At 38.1% G+C, this 19,108-nt stretch overlaps 1 protein-coding gene across 1 annotated transcript; it reads right to left on the bottom strand.

Annotated features, from left to right (window-relative positions):
• Nucleotides 1–283: 283 nt before the first annotated feature.
• Nucleotides 284–17,660, bottom strand: LOC131458767 (von Willebrand factor A domain-containing protein 7-like). Its single transcript, XM_058628012.1, has 16 exons — nt 17,573–17,660; nt 16,372–16,565; nt 15,621–15,893; nt 15,370–15,463; nt 15,062–15,193; nt 14,485–14,671; nt 14,202–14,371; nt 13,988–14,100; nt 13,199–13,315; nt 5,918–6,136; nt 5,695–5,827; nt 5,443–5,592; nt 4,094–4,186; nt 3,732–4,003; nt 2,330–2,620; nt 284–2,079 (listed from the first exon to the last, which is right to left on the bottom strand). The coding sequence occupies exons 2-16, from the start codon at nt 16,549–16,551 to the stop codon at nt 1,612–1,614; spliced, it is 2,892 nt and encodes a 963-aa protein (XP_058483995.1). The 5' UTR covers nt 16,552–16,565; nt 17,573–17,660; the 3' UTR covers nt 284–1,611.
• Between the last annotated feature and the right edge of the window lie 1,448 nt (nt 17,661–19,108).

Here is a 19,108-nt window from a genome sequence, read left to right as displayed (position 1 = left end):
CCAAAATCACCCAAAAAAGTCAAAGTATAGTATGTGGTCCAAAATCACCCAAAAAAGTCATAGTATAGTATGTCTTCCAAAATCACTCAAAAATGTCATCGTATAGTATGTCGTCCAAAATCACTCAAAAAAGTCATAGTATAGTATGTCGTCCAAAATCACTCAAAAAAGTCAAAGTATAGTATGTCGTCCAAAATCACTCAAAAAAGTCATAGTATAGTATTGTTGCAGAGATTTGATTATCAGGTGAGCCGACCAAGGATGGAATTTCTGGAGTCAGAGATGAGTTGAGTTGAAAAGCTTTATTGGAAGAAGCTCAGATCTGAGGAGAACTGAGACGATAACGAACAGACATCAGAAATCATAACATCACCCCTTTTTAGCCATCTCTTCTCTACCATATGACTCGTGAAATCCGCCTTCCAGGCCAACAAGGGCATATTTTAGACACAGTTTCTGAATGAAGAACACCTATGACACCAGAGCATCACAAGAGCTCACAGCAGAGGTCACAAATCACATGACACAGGAGCCAAACACCTTCCTCAAAATGCAGGAGGAGGGTGAAAAAGACACCTGCGCTGACTATTCTGGTGTCTAATGGTCAAACCTCGATGTCATATGAGGAAGAAAAAAAAAAACCTATAGCAAACTTCCCTGTCTGTCAGATGTTGCACACAGTGGTGGGTGATGTACAATAAAACACAATGATCATCATACATTTTATATTTCAGATAAATGAAGAAGTAATATAAAAATGGAATCCACCAATGTCGTCATCTTTTTATGATGTTTACCAACAAGACATTATTTTTTCCTAACCTGCACAATGAATTGAATAACCCAGAATACAAGCAAACTTAAAATGTTAAAAGCAACAAACAAAACAAAAACAATTACACTTAAATCACATTCTCTTAATTTACATACATACAAAAAATATTTAGCATAAAGGCTATAATAGAGACATAATAGAGAGCTACATCATTTGAACTATTCTCTGAGCTCATGCCATAGTTTGACTCTCAACACAGAAACACATCGATATCTGGCATTTGTTCTTACTTTACAATTTTCAAATATAAACAACGCTGTTAAATTATAATTTGCTTTTCTTATTTTAAATATAGTTTGAATACAGGTAGAAAAGCTTATGTCCACAACTATGTTCACAAATATTTCTAACATTCTCAGAGAAAAACATATTTGTTAGGTTTAAGCTAACAATCATCATTCACCTGTCGTCATCATTCATTCACCTGTCGTCATCATTCATTGATTCACCTGTCCTTATCCTTCATTCACATGTCCTCCTGTTTTTGGCGCGTGAATTTATTTTTTATTTTTTAAATTCAAGCCAACATTTTTTTTTACTCAGTAACAGATGTGATTTAAAATTGAGTGAAGTACAGTACTTCCAAAAAAAACATACTTAAGTAAAAGTCAAATGAGTTTAAAGTACACAAAAAACCTATTCAATTACAGTAACGCAAGTAAATGTAATTCATTATTTTCCACCTCTGTGCACAGGTTATAAATAGGCAACTGCAATGACGTTGATTTTCAAAAATGCAATTCTTTATCCACAGTAACATGTTTAGACTGACTGAGTTAACAGAGGCTTAGAATTGTGACACTTAGGAAAAGTACAAAGAGCTGAGCTGCACCGGTAGACAATGGCACAGCAGCTGATGTTGTCTTGGACGGAGTGGTAACAATGGTGGTAGTGCTGTTAGAGTTGGTGGTGGTGTTGTTAGCGGCTGTGGTGGTGCTCATCGCGGTGGTCGCTCTCCGGACAGAGAAGAAACAAGACTTTACATTACCCACATTATCCACAGCTATTATTTCCACATCAGGTGAGCAACAGGACGCATTGTAGGTCAGCAGTGTTATGTTGCCCGGGAGCAGGGTGGTGTTCAAGTTCCCGTCACCTTGTGTGAAGGTGATTCTATCAATGCCTGTCCCGTTGACCTCATCGAGCACCTGCAGAGAGACCCCCCACGTAGATTCAGTGCAGTTGTCTGAGCAGTCGTCCGTCACGTTGGACATCTGACACACTGGCGCAGTGACATCAGTCACCTTAGAGAGAGAAGAAGATAACGTCAGTCAGGTTTAATCTCAGAATTGTGACTTTTTCTTTAATCTTAGAATTGTGACTTTTTCTTTAATCTCGGAATTTTGACTTTAATCTCAGAATTCTTAATTTTTCTTTAATCTCAGAATTCTGACTTTTTTCTCAGAATTCTGCCTTTAATAGAGACAAAAGAGGTCGACCAGTAACACACAACCATGAAGGGGATTTAATAAACTAGAATGATTAAACAGTTACCGGGACAAGGACGGTTAAACGCAGCACGACATAGTTGGTGTCCCCGCCTGGAGAAGTCGCCTCAATGGTCAGGGTGACGTCAGTACCAGACGGAGTGCCAGACGGTGCTGTGATTGTTCCCGTGCTGTTAGCACTGCCTCCAGTCGGCAGGGATAAACTGGGCGGGAAAGATGAGCTATAACCTTGGTCATTAGTATCTGTGATGGTGAAGGTTCCTCCCGTCCCACTGGTCGACACAGAGAAAGGAACGGAAAATGATACTCCTGGTTCTGCAACCCTGGTTGTAAGAGTCTAAAAAAGGGAAAGAGAAAATCATCAGGGCATATAATTTCAATAAATAATGTACAATCTGAAAATAAATAGATATGTAATGTGAATATAAGCGATGAAACAAATGGTGAATTCTAACAGAAAATGCATTATTAATTGACCAACAATAAAAATTGGAGCAGCTGTTGAAATTGCAGAGACAACTTTTTGTCATTTCTAACTCAAAAGAAATTTACTGTTTCTTAAACCTTAAAACATATGAGTTCATTAATTAAGTCAAATATGTATATCAAAGCCTTTTATAAACAATTATGAAGGTTATCTGTACCAGAAGGGTCACAACACATGTAACTTCCACCTTCCACAATTATGCAACATCACTACACACCACTTTATGACATTTGTTGCACGTGTCGTTTGTTTTATTTTGATATTATTCAATGTTATATTATCAATTAAACATGCTATGATTCAAACAGGCTTTGATTTTGGTGATTACGATAGTTTACTCATGCCTGTTGTGGGGATTTTCACAGATTTTGAGAGTTAAACTATGAGAGTCCAGCCTGCGTGTTTTGACTCATGCTTTGAAATCACTGTACGGGCTGATTATAGATGATCCCACAGACCAGTTACTACTGTACCTGAAGCTGTTGCTCCATCAGACTCTAGCCAACATAAATAAAACAACTACCAATTATCCTCAAGGGTTGTGATCAGTATCAAAAAATAAACATGTTACACCCTCTATGGTAATTAAAGGTAGAACCTTTTTTGCATTTTGTCATTTTTATAATATAACATTGTTAACCCTTAGAACACAGAGCATTAAGGCTGTTTTTCCCCCATGTTATGTTAAAACGTATATACAGAGGCAATAAGAAGGTGTGTTTTTTTTGCAATCTGAGTTTGATTTTTGTTTCCTTTTTCACCAACAAGTACCTTAAATACACCTGTGCAAAACTCCCATTTTGAATTCAAAGTTTGTGTTTATGAACAAAAATAGAAGAAAAATTGTCTATTTTGTGACTTGAAAAAAAAGTGATATAAAATGAATCATAATTTTGAGGAGCTGTGTATTATTCCCACTGCAAATGCATATAGTGTATGCTTTTAGATCGATTTTACTTACAGCGCTAACCGACACAGCAGAAGCCTTGATAGTGGAGGATGACTGCCTTTGGAAGGATTTGGCAGCACTTCTGGTGGAGCTGGTCTGTCCCTTCACCAACACCACAAACTCCCCCGATGGTATCGAGTCAAACAGAACGTAGAAGACCCCTTTACCTCGATCCTCCACGCTGCCGTTAACCATCACTGATGTGAATAATTCAACCAGAGTTACTTCTGTCACTGTGGCGGAGTCACTCCCGGTTACTGTCACCCTCAAGGTAGTATTTTCACCTTAAGAAAAAAAAAAAGAAAAATTCAAGTATCAGGTATGAGTTTGATTGGTTTATTTTTGGAATATCAAAAAAAAAAGAAGTACTTTACCAGATCTGGGGCGATTGGATAAGACCTGTAAACCTCCATATGGGCTCTCTGAATCCTTCATAAAGGTAAACAGGAAGTCAAGGGAACTTTCACCTGTAAAAAGAAGGCACAAGAGACAACATGTAAACATTCATTTCCCACTAATTCATTTGCACTTTTATAGTCTAAGATACATGAATGCACAGGGTGGAGAGTAATTAATTACATTTACTCAAATTACTGTAATTGAGTGGGGTTTTTTGTGTACTTAAAATAATGTAATTGAATTTGTAATTTTACTTTTACCTCAGTATGTTGTTTTTTTGGAGGAACAGTACTTCACTACGTTACTACGGCCTGAATTTAAATAAATAATAAAAAAGATTCACACACTGGACACTTGAATGACGAGGACAGACCAATTAGCGCAAATTCGAGAAAGTTAAAGCGTTTGTGACCTTTGGCCCAGTTTGACAGATACATTATGTGTTTTCATTATTATGCATTATTATGAGGTTTTATTATTTTGTTTTGTCACCAATTTCATTCGTAAAGGTTTGCCTTTCATTAAAAACAATTAATTACAATCAATTAATTGTCCTTTTTTTGCACTATACACAAGAAAGAACCCTGATCAACAAGCTACGTTTTCTACTTAGACTTTTACTTCTACTTAGTGGTATAACGGTTACTGGTGTCACATAAGTAACACGAGCTAAATTAACCTTAAGATTGCACGCATAACGTACGTCAAGTTTTCTCTGTCCAGCTTACTGTCGTCAACTTTCTCTTGTTTTTATTCAAACATTTGTTTATTTTAACCTGTATTTAATGTGTATTTTGCCCAGTGTTTGCACATATTAATTTTAATATATAATAAATCTATTTAAATGTGAATTTTGGTGAAAGTATTTGAATTTATTAGCGATCAGTGTTTTACAAACATATTTTAATAATGGAATTCTCATACCGTTACATCCTTACTTGTACTTTTATTAAAGAATAGAATATTTCAGTACTCTTTCCACCTCTGCATGAATGTCATTGCAATCCAGTAGATGAAGCCTGGACTAAGCAGGTGGACACACAATAGTTAGTGCACGTCTCCAATCTTGATTGGACTGTCAAAACCTAGTTGACAGTCAACTCAAGTAAAACCTGCGTGGAAGTTAGTTTTACAGAAACAATAACAGTACTAAGCTGCTCTTTAAAAGTATTATAAGTGCATTTAAACAGCACTGAATGTCTCTGGAAACAACACAGACAAAGGCTGCATTCCACTTTCCATCTCACTCTCAAGGTGTTTGTGTAAAGTCGTCAGGAATAAGATTAATGTGAGGAATGCATAGTGTGATTCACCGGGGACTCACCCACGACCTTCAGATTGTAGGCACTTGTTGACACCATTTCAACTTTCCACACACCCACTTGTGTGTTTAGCTTCACAGTCTGGAAGTTTCCGACTGTGCTGGAGGAAACGACCAGTGGTCCGGTCGTGTCAGTGCTGCTCTGAGTTACACCTGAAAACAAGCATGAAACGAAGCACACGTGTTATGGTACAAGTCGGGGGCAAACTTACAGTGATTGATTTTTTTTTTTTACCATAAACAGTGGAACAGCACCTGAAGGACTGGTGATAGTAAAGGAGAGAGAGCGCCCTGTGATGTACATCGTCAGGTTCTTCACTGAATCGTCCACGGAAAATGTGAAATTATCGGGGTTTCCAGCATTCCGGGAAGCTTGAAGAAGCTTGACCTGGGTATTAAATGAAACTGGTGACGTAACTGAATCTTTGTGAACTCATCAATGTTACTGTTAATGCCAATATGAGGATTTTATTCATACCACAGAGGAACTGGAGGTATCTGTTATAATGCTGGTGACCTCAGCCAGCTCACTTTTGGTGACCTGAATAGCCTGACCTCCTGAAGCCTCTGCCAGCTGTGTGTACACGAAGGCTGATTTTGGAAGAATCCGTTGAAACTGCTCTTGCTGTTGTTGATTGTCGTCATCAGTCTCTCTTCGACGACGTAACCCCAGGGAGCCAGTAATCAGGAAACTCACCTGATGAGGAAGAATTTAAAACGAGTGGCCATCAGTACACATATTCATTTACAGAGTTTGAAAGAGTACTGAAATTACATTACATTACATGTCATTTGGCAGACGCTTTTATCCAAAGCGACTTACAATAAGTGCATTTAAACATTTGGGAAATATTCTACCCAAGTAAAAGTACCACTATTCGACCTCGAAACAAGGCGGCTTGCAGTTTTATTAATATTGTTATTAAAAAATATACTGTGCTACACTGTGAGTGACTTAAAACAAGTTAATCAAGAAAGTAAAGAAAGAGGGAACGTTTTTTCCCATCCAGCAGGTGGCAGCATTTCCTACGGTGGTGGGTTTTCCTCTGTTTTTTAACTGACTACAAATTCAGCTGCCATTTTTTTATTTGTTCAATTTGGACATGAACATGGATTAATTACAGGTGCACAAAGCGACTTGGTACATTCCGCTCCTCCCCCTCTTATGTCGACCTATTTGTAAGGTTCCACTTTGTGTTTACCAGTCGGAGCCTTCGGAGTCAGAGGCAGGAAGAGGACGAGGAACAGAGGGGACAAACATATGGTAACTACTGCCTTAATGATCCACACATTTCTTAGATTTGCTGTTGAAACTCTGTTCACACCTGCTGTTAACATCCGACCCGAGTAATCCGATCACAGGTGCTCAGATTACATCTACTGCTGCTGCTAATGTGACGACACGAGTCCGCATGTAACGATCATCGTCTAAACATGCATGTGTGTGTTGTCACTGAAACTATCACAACTCAGTTTTCAAAAACGTATTCAGTATTTGTCAAAAATGTCTTCATACTGTCATAAATGTCCTAGTAAATTATGTCAACAACTGTCAAAAATGTCTTAGTGTGGTATGTCAACAAACGTATCAAAATATAAACTGTCAAAATTTGTATTAGTTTTGTATGTCATCCAAAAATGTCTGAATACAAACTGTACAAAAATGTCTTAGTATATAGTATGTGGTCCAAAATCACTGAAAAAAAGTCAGATTATATTATGTTATCCAAAATCACCTAAAAAAAGTCATACTATATAGTATGTCTTTCAAAATCACTTTAAAACTCTCCTGCTGCCTTGTGTGGGTCAGTTTGACCCGTTCAGTTCAGAATGACACTGTTCCCCCTGGCTGTGGTATATGGAGGAAGCAGGTGGGGTATAAAGTCATGTATAGTATGTCGTCCAAAATCACCCAAAAAAAAGTCATGCTATGTAGTATGTTATCCAAAATCACTTTAAAAAGTCATGTATAGTATGTCACCAAAAATCACGCAAAAAAAGTTATACTATATAGTATGTTATCCAAATTCACTTTAAAAAGTCATGGTATAGTATGTTATCCAAAATCATTTAAAAAAGTCATGGTATAGGATGTTATCCAAACTCACTTTAAAAAGTCATAGTATAGTATGTTATCCAAAATCACCCAAAAAAAGTTATACTATATAGTATGTTATTCAAAATCACTTTGAAAAGTCATGGTATAGTATGTTATCCAAAATCACTTTAAAAAGTCATAGTATAGTATGTTATCCAAAATCACCCAAAAAAAGTTATACTATATAGTATGTTATCCAAAATCACTTTAAAAAGTCATAGTATAGTATGTTATCCAAGATCACTTTAAAAAGTCATGGTATAGTATGTTATCCAAAATCATTTAAAAAAGTCATGGTATAGTATGTTATCCAAACTCACTTTAAAAAGTCATAGTATAGTATGTTATCCAAAATCACCCAAAAAAAGTTATACTATATAGTATGTTATTCAAAATCACTTTGAAAAGTCATGGTATAGTATGTTATCCAAAATCACTTTAAAAAGTCATAGTATAGTATGTTATCCAAAATCACTTTAAAAAGTCATAGTATAGTATTTGGTCCAAAATCACCCAAAAAAGTCATGGTATAGTATGTTATCCAAAATCACGTCATAGTATGTCGGACTTCAGGTACAATATAAAAGTGTCTGTGTTGATATGGACTAATAAAAATAAAATAGTTTTTACATATATTTCAAAAACAAATTTAGTATTTGTCAAAAATGTCTTCATACTGTCAAAAATGTCCTAGTATATTATGTCAACAACTGTCAAAAATGTCTTAGTATAGTATGTCAAAACATAAACTGTCAAACTTTTTCTTACTTTTGTATGTCATCCAAAAATATCAGAATAATGTCTAATGTCTATGTCGAAAATGTCTTGGTATAGTATGTTATCCAAAATCACTTAAAAAAAGTCATCCGAAATCGCTTAAAAGAGTCATACCATATAGTATGTTGTCCAAAATCACTTTAGAAAGTCATGCTCTATCCAAAATCACTTAAAAAAGTCATAGTATATTATGTAGTCCAAAATCACCCCAAGAAAGTCATACTATGTAGTATGTTATCCAAAATCACTTTAAAAAGTCATGGTATGGTATGTTATGCAAAATCTCCCAAAAAAAGTGATACTATATAGTATGTTATCCAAAATCACTTTAAAAAGTCATGGTATCGTATGTCGTCCAAAATCACCCAAAAAAAGTCATACTATATAGTATGTTATCCAAAATCACTTGAAAAAGTCATACTATATAGTATGTTATCCAAAATCACTTTAAAAAGTCATACTATGAAGTATGTCTTCCAAAATCATTTTAAAACTCTCCTGCTGCCTTGTGTGGGTCACTTTAACATGTTCGGTTCAGAATGACACTGTTCCTCCTGGCTGTGGTATATGGAGGAAGCAGGTGGGGTATAAAGTCGTGTATAGTATGTCGTCCAAAATCACCCCAAAAAAGTCATGCTATGTAGTATGTTATCCAAAATCCCTTTAAAAAGTCATGGTATGGTATGTTATCCAAAATCAGCCAAAAAAAGTCATACTATATAGTATGTTATCCAAAATCACTTTAAAAAGTCATGGTATCGTATGTCGTCCAAAATCACCCAAAAAAGGTCATACGATATAGTATGTTATCCAAAATCACTTTAAAAAGTCATACTATATAGTATGTCTTTCAAAATCACTTTAAAACTCTCCTGCTGCCTTGTGTGGGTCAGTTTGACCCATTCAGTTCAGAATGACACTGTTCCCCCTGGCTGTGGTATATGGAGGAAGCAGGTGGGGTATAAAGTCATGTATGTAAAAAAAAGGTCATGTTATGTAGTATGTTACCCAAAATCCCCCCAAAAAAGTTATACTATATAGTATGTTATCCAAAATCACTTCAAAAAGTCATAGTATAGTATTTGGTCCAAAATCACCCAACAAAGTCATGCTCTATGGTATGTCGTCCAAAATCACCAAAGAAAAGTTATACTATATAGTATGTTATCCAAAATCACTGTAAAAGTCAAGATTTGTCTGACTTCAGGTACGATATAAAAGTGTCTCTGTTGATATGGACTAATAAAAATAAAAAGGTTTTTACATATTTTTCTCACGTTTCTTCACTCATTTACTGCAATGACCACATTTTAAACTGGCTACTACTTTGTCTCATCATGTGCCATGACCTACAAATGGCTGCAGTTAAAGGGACAGACCAGGTGTTTTAGAAGCATGATTGAATGAGGTATTGACACTGTTGTGGAAATAAGATTTTTTTAAACAAAATTCAGTATTTAGCTAGGTTACATAATAAATGTAATGTTTCAAATCAGGATCAAGTGAATAAGAAAGGAAAAACCAAGCGACGACTTACTGTGAAGAGTTAACATTGGACAGCAAACTATCTGCAACTGAAATGGGAGTTGGAGGTCTTACAACCTGTGCACTTCATGGAGGAGGAGGAGGAGCTAAAACATTTTTTTATTGCCGAAACAGTGTTACTTTGAATTATACCTTTAACTGAGACGCGTCGAAGCATGAGAACTGGTTTTCATGTGTTAACAATGTAAAAGTGACGCTCACACATTCATGTGCTGATCCTGTTTAAGCAGTAGTTACTCAGAACCTGGACCCAAAACCTCATTTTAGTGAAAAGGAATTTTTTCAGTGTGTGGCCAAAATTTCAGCCACTTCTAGGGAGCCAGGGACTGCCACGCTGTGGACTGAAACAATGCCGTGGTTGTGGAACCAAACATGCTGGACCAGAACGACCCTGTGGTGTAGAACCAAACCCACCTGATTTGTGGTGCAGGTTTGTGCCAGTCAGGCAAGTTCGTTTCTACAACCGCTGGGTTGTTCTGGTCCAGCATGTTCTACAACCTTTGCGAAAATAAACCCCAACCATGTCATTGTGGAACCCAACCTGGCAACCCTCGCACTGTGCGCAACCCAGCAGCCATTGTGGAACCCAACCTGGCAACCCTCGCACTGTGCGCAACCCAGCAGCCACTGTTGGACCCAACCTGGCAACCCTCGCACTACGCGCAACCCAGCAGCCGCTGTGGGACCCAACCTGGCAACCCTCGCACTGTGCGCAACCCAGCAGCCATTGTGGAACCCAACCTGGCAACCCTCGCACTGTGCGCAACCCAGCAGCCACTGTTGGACCCAACCTGGCAACCCTCGCACTACGCGCAACCCAGCAGCCGCTGTGGGACCCAACCTGGCAACCCTCGCACTACGCGCAACCCAGCAGTAGCTGTGGGACCCAACCTGGCAACCCTTGCACAGCTCGGCAAAAAAAAAAACACCGCAAATTCAACTTTTCATATCCCAAGTTCTCCATTTGAATCTAACCCCCACCACAGCATACACAAGCCAGCCATTGCCACATTGCCAAGTCCCAACATCCCCGCCCACTCGCACAACCCAGCCGTTGTGTAACCAATCAAACGCACAACCCAGCCATTGTGTAACCAATCAACCTTTCACACAACCCAGCCGTTGTGTAACCCAAGCCAGTACTGAACCTACAACCCCATGAACCGAACAACAACCGCAATCTTGGTTGAGAGCAAAGCCACTGCGCCACAAGTTTGTTAGAGAGGTGGGTGTTTTGGTCTCCTTTCAATGTTAACTGTGCATGTTGAACTTTAAAATGTGTTGTTCTTTATAAGATTTGAACCCACGTCGTCAGAATTTGACAACAGCATTCTTACCAAGTGAGCTACTGGGTCTTACAGTTGTTCAGGTTTTCGGCGAGCTTTGACTGTTTACATTGAATCTTGACCTAAAAAAAGAAGACTCCTGTGAGATTTGAACTAACAACCTCAGACTTTCAAGCCCAATGCCAACAGCATGAGCTATTTGTCCTGAGATGATCTCTCTATATTTCTTGGTAATTTTAACTTTTTCATCTAGGTCAGATTTTTTAGGATTCTGAACTTTTTTCAAAAATCTCCCCACGATCTGTGGACTTCATAGAATATTGGACTTGTGAAGTTTAAAAAAATACTCAAGTGGTCTTTCCAGGAATCGAACCCCAGTCTCCCGATCTATGAGTCAACGGCAAACACACTGAGCTAAACAACTCTAAAGATTTTTTGAGTTTTCTTTTATATATTGTCATGTGTAATAGAACATGTGGGTTCAACTGTTGTGTGATAAAGTTTAGAATCCTATTTTCAACACAAACAGTCCAAACCTCTTTGAAGAAGCATGTGAGTAATAAGGTTGACAGCAATGGCATGGTCGTGGAACAGAACCTGCCAACTACCCCATAGAGGACAACCCCACACTTGGCGGACTTTAACAACCAAGAGCTTGTCCCCTATGGGGCAGTTGGCAGGTTCTGTTCCACGACCGTGCCATTGCTCTCAACCTTATTACTGACATGCTTCACCACAGCGAGGTTGTTCTGGTCCGCCAGGTTGAGCTTCACAACCATGTCCTACATTTAAAATGGAAAGACTTCAGTCCTCTTGTGCATTCATGTGGAACTGAACCTGCAACCCTGTGGACTGAACAACCTTATGCCTTATGCTTGTGAACGAAGGTATCACGCCACATATTCTGGAGCCATGAGGGACTTTTGGTTTCCTTTGAATCTTCAATTTCGATGTTGAACTTTAAAATGTGTTGTTCTTTATCAGAATTTACCCTGTGACATATGAACTAGACAGCAGCGTTCTTACCAACAAAGCTACTGACTCTTTACAGTCCCTTAGGTTTTCTTTGAGCTTTTAACTGTTTACATTGAATCTGGAACTAAAGAAAGCCATCATGACGAGATTTGAACTCACAACCTGAACAACACATGTCTTATTTTTTCCAGCATGAGCTATTCATACTACAGTACTCAATAACACTTTCTTGGTGTTTTTAACTTCTGTTTTTGGTGTGAAGTTTTAAAGTTGTAATAAATTAAATTCATTGTGAGATTCGAACCCATAATCTCAGAGATACAAGTCGTCTTCTGACAGACTGAGCTATTTGTCCTGATGTGCTCATGCTGCATTTCTTGTCGTCCTTAACTTTCTCATCCTGGTCAGCATTTTGAAAATTCTCTCTTCATTACACCTATATTTTAAGATCAACAACTCAACATGTAACAGTGTATTTATTAGGTGTTTTTATCAAACCAAAAGTACCACCATGTAGACTGGGACAACCCCAGGGTTATGGATAACCCTGACCTTATGAAACCTAATCTGCCACCTTGTGGGTAGAACAACCTTTTGGTTGTGAACAAAGTTTAAGTTAAGTTTCTCATCTAAGAACTGAAATCACTATCACAGGACTTTCTAGAATCACTTTAACCAATCTCCTATCCATGCAGACATGTTTGCAGTGTTTCATGTGGCTTTAGATTGTTTGCACTGAATTTTTTACTTCATTACACCTACATTTTAAGATCCACAGCGCAGTGTATAAAATACAGAGGAATTTGTCCACACACATCTGTTATAATAATAATTAATTTTAACAGTTTTTAACAGTTTTTATTTTAATTCAAAACACTGTGATGACAAACATAAAAAGATGACTGATATTTTGACGTCATACTATACCTTTATTATTCCAAGGCATTGAAAATGTCACATACATCACATATTATAGGTGTATTTCAATTACAAAATATTATTTTGTATTTTGTTGAAGTGATGAAAATATCTAAAATATAAAAAAATAAAAAAATACCATGGACACAGGACTACTCACCACTGATTTGGTTCGCTCTATGAGTGCGAGCACTGCGCTTAACAGGTACCCATCTTTAGCAGATGCATCTGTGAAGACGTAAATCTCAGAACCTGGAGGAGAACCAGTTAAAGCCAACTGCATGAAGGAGAAAGACAGAAAGCATATTTAAAATCAAGTTTTGCAGGAGGCATAATTTGTGCTAGTCTCTAATGGCGCTTTTCCACTACGTAGTACCACCTTGGCACGGTTCAAATCTACAGTTTGGTTGGTTTTTCATTACAATATGGTACCTCCTCAACGTGGGCGGAGTCATCCCAGCATGGCTGCATGAAACTGCAGTGACTTTGCCACACACACACAAACTAGTGACTAGTGACTTGTAAAGCAGTTGTTTTCGATGTACTCATTCTACTGATGTACTGATACTCATTAGAATCAGTTTAGTTCAGTACTTCCTGCATGACAGGAGCACAGACTCCATCTGACACAGTCACTGAACTGAAATATAGCGGCAGGGGCTGTGATATGGCTCGCCACTCGCATTTTCAGGATTGTTAAGTCATTTTAACTACTACAGTTCGACATTGTTCGCTTTGATTCTTGTGCCTCTTCTTGTGACGGCACTCTGACCAATCAGTGGCCGGCAGTCTGACAACTTCATGCTCAGTATCGGCTCAGCTTGCCAGAGCAGGTACTAAAAAAGTACCAGGTACTATCGCTAATGCAAAAGCAAAATAACCGTGCTGTGGCGAGGCGAGTCGAGCTGGGACCATGTAGTAGAAAAGCGCCATAAGATATCAATCGTACCCGAAGTCCTGAAAGACACATCTCTGCGAAATCTCCTCCACCTCTTGCAGTCAATGAATTGATAGCACGCTTAAAGTCATCTGCATTTGTGGTCCTTGTCAGTGGACCAAAGTCTGAGAATCAAACACCAGTTTATTGCTTGACAAGCTCAGTTGTGGTCAACTTCCATTGTGACGAGACGAAAATAGTTTTGTCTGTGGCATTCACAACTTACCTGGATCATTGAATGGTACAAGAACGTAATCTGAAGGCTCGTCATCTGTTCCCGCTTTACTGTCAATTATATCAGCGGTGATAGTTCTCACTGTGGAAATGTCATCGCCCATGCTTCCTGTGGTGTCAATCACAAAGCAAAGAGGTTTTCCTTTTTTGATTCCCATCATCCTGAGCAATGAGATAAAAAAAAGGTAGAGGGGAAACATATTTAAATGTTGTAATTCAGATCCTCATTGCATCTACAGTAACAGTGACTCAAACATGCAGAGAGGGTTTCGTACTGTAAGAATTCTTTGTCACCAGCAGCTGCTCGAACGTCCTGCAGTACTTCACTGGTTGCAGCTATGGCCACATTTGCTGCTTGATTGTGAAGATGTCCATGTTCAGAATCAAGCGTGTCTTTGTTGATCCCACCTTTAGGGTCCATTTTTCTTGTTCTATCAAATTTACCTCCATGGCTGCATTTACCTGTGTAGAAACAGCCAGAGTAAGAACAAAGTGCTCCCACAAGTTAAAATCTGTTTCTAAGATTACATTCCAACAGTGGAGTGTCTGCTCTGTGACATGCGGGTCTCTCGGCCCTGGGGCTCAGACATTAAATGTAGGAGAAACTTCCCACAAAGCCATAGGCAAGTGGTGATGAACTGATTCACAGTACCTTTGCAGAAGAGAACAGTCACGTCCATCAACATTTTACAAAAACATGATGTAATGGAGAAAATAAACACACTAATCAATGATGAAATAATCATTAGTTGGACTTCTTGTAATCATTCCAGCATAAGATTCTAATCATAATAAAAGGACCAGCCTACGAGTACAAAGATGACCGTGACAAATTGATATGAAGACATTTACCTGCAGGTTTGCTGGATGGAGGAACAGCATCAAAATATCCTGTGGTCAGAATTTTTTCCTTTAAGATATCCTCCAAAATGTTGTTCTTGCAGTCGTCTCCAACACAGCTCCGACAAGTCGCTCTGTCTTTATCTGTGAATTAGATCCAATTCGACTTAACTGCTGTGTTACAAACTACTGTTGGCACAGCAGCATGCAAAGACAAGTCAAGGTCCATGTGACACCTATACATTATATACATATGTATTACATAATATGAATGTGTCTTGTGTTAAAACAGCTAAAGAAGCATTGGCTTCATAGCCCACCTGCTGTTTTTCCAATGTCCGCGTTAACTTTGATCAGATTGGTATTTGGATTCTTGTTTCCCATTTCCACCCAGTTACTGTGACTGTAGAAATCCTTCAGATTAAAAAAGACAAGAAAATAAAGCACGATAACTTCTGACATCAAATGTACATAAAACATTCATTATAAAGCTGAGACCTAAACAAACTTACCAGTTTCTACATAGCTGTAATCAGTGGTGATTGAGACAAAAGCTATTCATAAAAAGTACCTGTAAAGTGTGGAATAACTGTCCCAGTCTCTCTCCTGCCGCTTCATATTTTTGGCGTTTGTTGTTGGCCTTCACAGCGGCGATGCCATCCGTGACCAGTTTCTTTCCCTTTTTAAATTGTTCAGCGTCAAAGTGGTGACGGGGGCTCCAGAAAAAAAAGTGGTCGACTCCCACGTTCTCGTCTTGGATCACTTCGATAACACTGCTGAAGGATTTGGAAGATTTTTCTGCTTCACATGCGACAGCAACAGATGTAGCGGTCAGAGACCCTGACTACACACACACACACACAAACAGATAGAGAGAGAGATTTATTACACTGTAAAATATTAAGATCTTTTTTTAAAAATAATTTTATGTAGTTTATACCTGAGAAAACCTGCCTGGCATAAGTGCATGGATCTAAAGATGGACAGGACTCCAAAGGTGTACTTCTTAATCTACCCATTCATTTAATGGCTTTCGGGGGAGGTTTTTCATTATAGCATTTGACGTAGACATTGGATGTGATGCACAAAATATCGAAACACTTTTCTTTACGCTTTTATCTCATGAGGCTCTAGAGCCGCAGGTTGCAGGCCTCGTCGTGCTGAAAAAAAGGATATAAGACACTCTATATTGCTCATATTTCTTATAGCCTCTGTTTATACTGTACATTTTATCAAAGTAATGGTAAAAAGCAGCCGAAAAGCTCTGTGTTCTAAGTTGTAAAATAAGGAGTAGATTGAATGTAGCTTGGTGCAATTCTTACAGGCTCTTTGATGTCTTTGCCTGCAGCCTTGGCCACGGCACGGCAAACCTCCAATGTGACCTTTAAGAGTGCAGCTTCAGTGATCTCCTGATGACTCAGAGAGGCGTCTTCTTCATCTATGTCAAATCCATGAGCTCCAGTCTGCAGGAGCAGGAGACACAGCGCAGCAAACCACCTCATTTCTGCACAACGACCTGAAAGAGATGAAGGAAAGATTACAAAAGAAAAGAAAAGGACTTATAATTCTTATAAGGTGGCTTTAAATTAGGCAAACACAGTTGGTTACACGTGCAGCAACATTATACTGTTGAGTCTATGAGACTATGAGTGTGTAGAGCAGGAGTCTCCAACCTTTTTTCTTCTGAGAGCTACTTTGACAAAATGAAAATGGCCGAGAGCTACTCGTGTTTTTTAACATTATTCTCATATTCTCATCAACCCAAACAAACTGAATGAGCCTGAAGGGGGGATTGGATAAAAATGTAAGCAGGTTTAGGTTTGTTTATTGAAACCTTTGGCAAGCTACTTGGAAAGGGACTGGTAGCTAATTATAATTATTATTGAGAGCACTGGTTTGTTTTGTTAAAGCATTCCTGTCAACCAGAAAAACGGAAGGTTATATGACATTGTAGTGGTGGCATTGTTGGATTAGCACCTTCTGTGATCTAATAGCACTCATCATTTCTTTAATCCAATTTCAACAAGTAGCTTATTTAAAAGGGTGAAACTAATTCAATTCAAAAAGTTGTACTGGTACATAATTGTATCTCTGGTCACCTATTTGTGCATCTAATTCAAATCCAAGATTTAGTGTAGATTAGATTTGTTGTTTTACCATCACTTTATTGGAACACATCCAGAAAATACGGGAAAGGTATGCAGTTTTAAAATAACAAAAAACAAAAAAACAGGTTCTACATGTTCTACAGGTCTAAAGCATGGAGGGATCAGCGTGACCTTCCCTTACCCTTCACCAGATTTGTCATATATATAAAAAATAATAATGCCACTATATATATATATATATATATATAAGAAAAAAAAGAAAATGAAATGAATCAAATGTACTGAATCACAAATCTGTTAGTACATTTACAAATCTTAAATTAATTCATAAATTAATGCCAGGTGCTGATTTACATAAGACATGATATAAAATACAATAAGAAGATGATCTCAGATTAGTATGTCTTTACGTTACCAGTCAGGTGTGATATCTGCACTTCAGCTGCGGTTGTAGAAATTCAAGACAGTGGGAGCGCTTCACTTTTAATGGCCCGTTTCCAGGGAGGAGCCATTTCTCTGCTGGCTGGTTTGACATCATTTATCAGCAAATGAGCAACATTTTATAGTTTACAGTAAGTCAACGTGATGGTGCTTGAGCAGAAATGACGCAGAGTCCTATCAAAAGGCAGCATTATAAAAGATATTTTACTTTAATGCAACTCTACCTATACCTCTACCTACCTATTTTAAATTTTAAAATGAATTTCCCTTCACCTGGGTCTAGTTGTCCCTCCCTAGTGTGTCCATACACTCACCCTTTTGTCCATGTTCTATGCCAAGTCATCTTTCTTTTTCTTAGTGTGTTTTTCTGACATTTTGACCCAGAGATTTAGTCTCAAGCACTTTGGATCCCTCGTTTATTTCAGGTCCTCGTCACTGTGCCATAGCTGCGATACTGGTATCTGTTCTGCACATTTGGAATCATCTCCATGCGAGATTGCCTGTTCTGATTACTTGACCTGACTCTGACAGCAGACGGCTAAGCATAAACAATTGGTTTTATTATTTATTACATTTCCTCAGCACTCACACACCCAGGCAGGCAATCTTGATATCAATGTGTAGTTTTTCCTTCAATAAATACGACAAAGCAGTGAATAACGGAGCCTTTGTAACAAAACAGCAGGGCAATTGCAAAAATCATATTCCCTGATGTCTGTCATTTAACACTGAGCTTCTTTGTACAACTTTCTTTATGGCTTTAAAAAAAAAAACGTGTGTGTTCAAATGAGTATTTCTCTTCCTTATTACTTATTTTATTACTGTGACTATCAGTATCAACTAGGATTTTTCCACCCTTCAGTAACGGGAAAGGGAGAGGTTTGTTTTATTGAGTGAGACCTTGGCTTGAATGTGACAGGAGTGTGATTGACATGAGTGATTGTAGAATTCATTTCTCAGCAAATTAAACCATTTCCTTGTTTGTCTAGGCACAAGATTCAAGCTCCAGTGCATGACCTCTGGGGTTTTGTGTTGCTGTTGATGGTGTCAGGTGAACAAGTGTCATGATTTGTTTGCTGCAGGCTTCATCTGATAAGAAACTTTCTTCCCATGAAACTGCTTATCCTTTTCCAAGCAGTAGAATTCTCTCAGTCCTGTTTGCTTCCGTGTCAGACAGACATTTTATGAAACAGGAATGAGACGAGTTCAACATATTACTGCAAAATATATATCTTGTGTATTTAAAAATATGCAGGACTCCTGGACTTTAAGGGCTCATCTTCACGCTACATTAAAAGCTGGATAATGGTCAGTAAAATCAGTAAAAAAAAAGAAATATCACAGGGCAGTTTGTCACACGTGACATCGTTAAATGTATACTGTATTGTTTATTTTGATGTTGAATCACTTGTACCTGTTGTTATTTAACTGACATGACAATTTACTATCTATTTACTATAATTAAAAAAAATGTAAGTTCACCTGAATCTCTGTGATTCTTGTTTTTCTG

This window comes from Solea solea, chromosome 4 (assembly GCF_958295425.1).
Source record: "Solea solea chromosome 4, fSolSol10.1, whole genome shotgun sequence".
Classification (NCBI taxonomy): domain Eukaryota; kingdom Metazoa; phylum Chordata; class Actinopteri; order Pleuronectiformes; family Soleidae; genus Solea; species Solea solea.
The sequence above is the reverse complement of the archived record's forward strand: the minus strand, read 5'-3'. Positions and strand labels throughout refer to the sequence as shown.

Coding starts and splice junctions, on each gene's coding strand:
- LOC131458767 (XM_058628012.1), bottom strand. CDS start 16,551: ATGAGGTGGTTTGCTGCGCTGTGTCTCCTGCTCCTGCAGACTGGAGCT. Junction 14,372..14,484: donor GGTGACAAAGAATTCTTACA/GTACGAAACCCT, acceptor CTCATTGCTCAG/GATGATGGGAATCAAAAAAG. Junction 6,137..13,198: donor TAGAGCGAACCAAATCAGTG/GTGAGTAGTCCT, acceptor CTTCCTCATCAG/GTGAGTTTCCTGATTACTGG.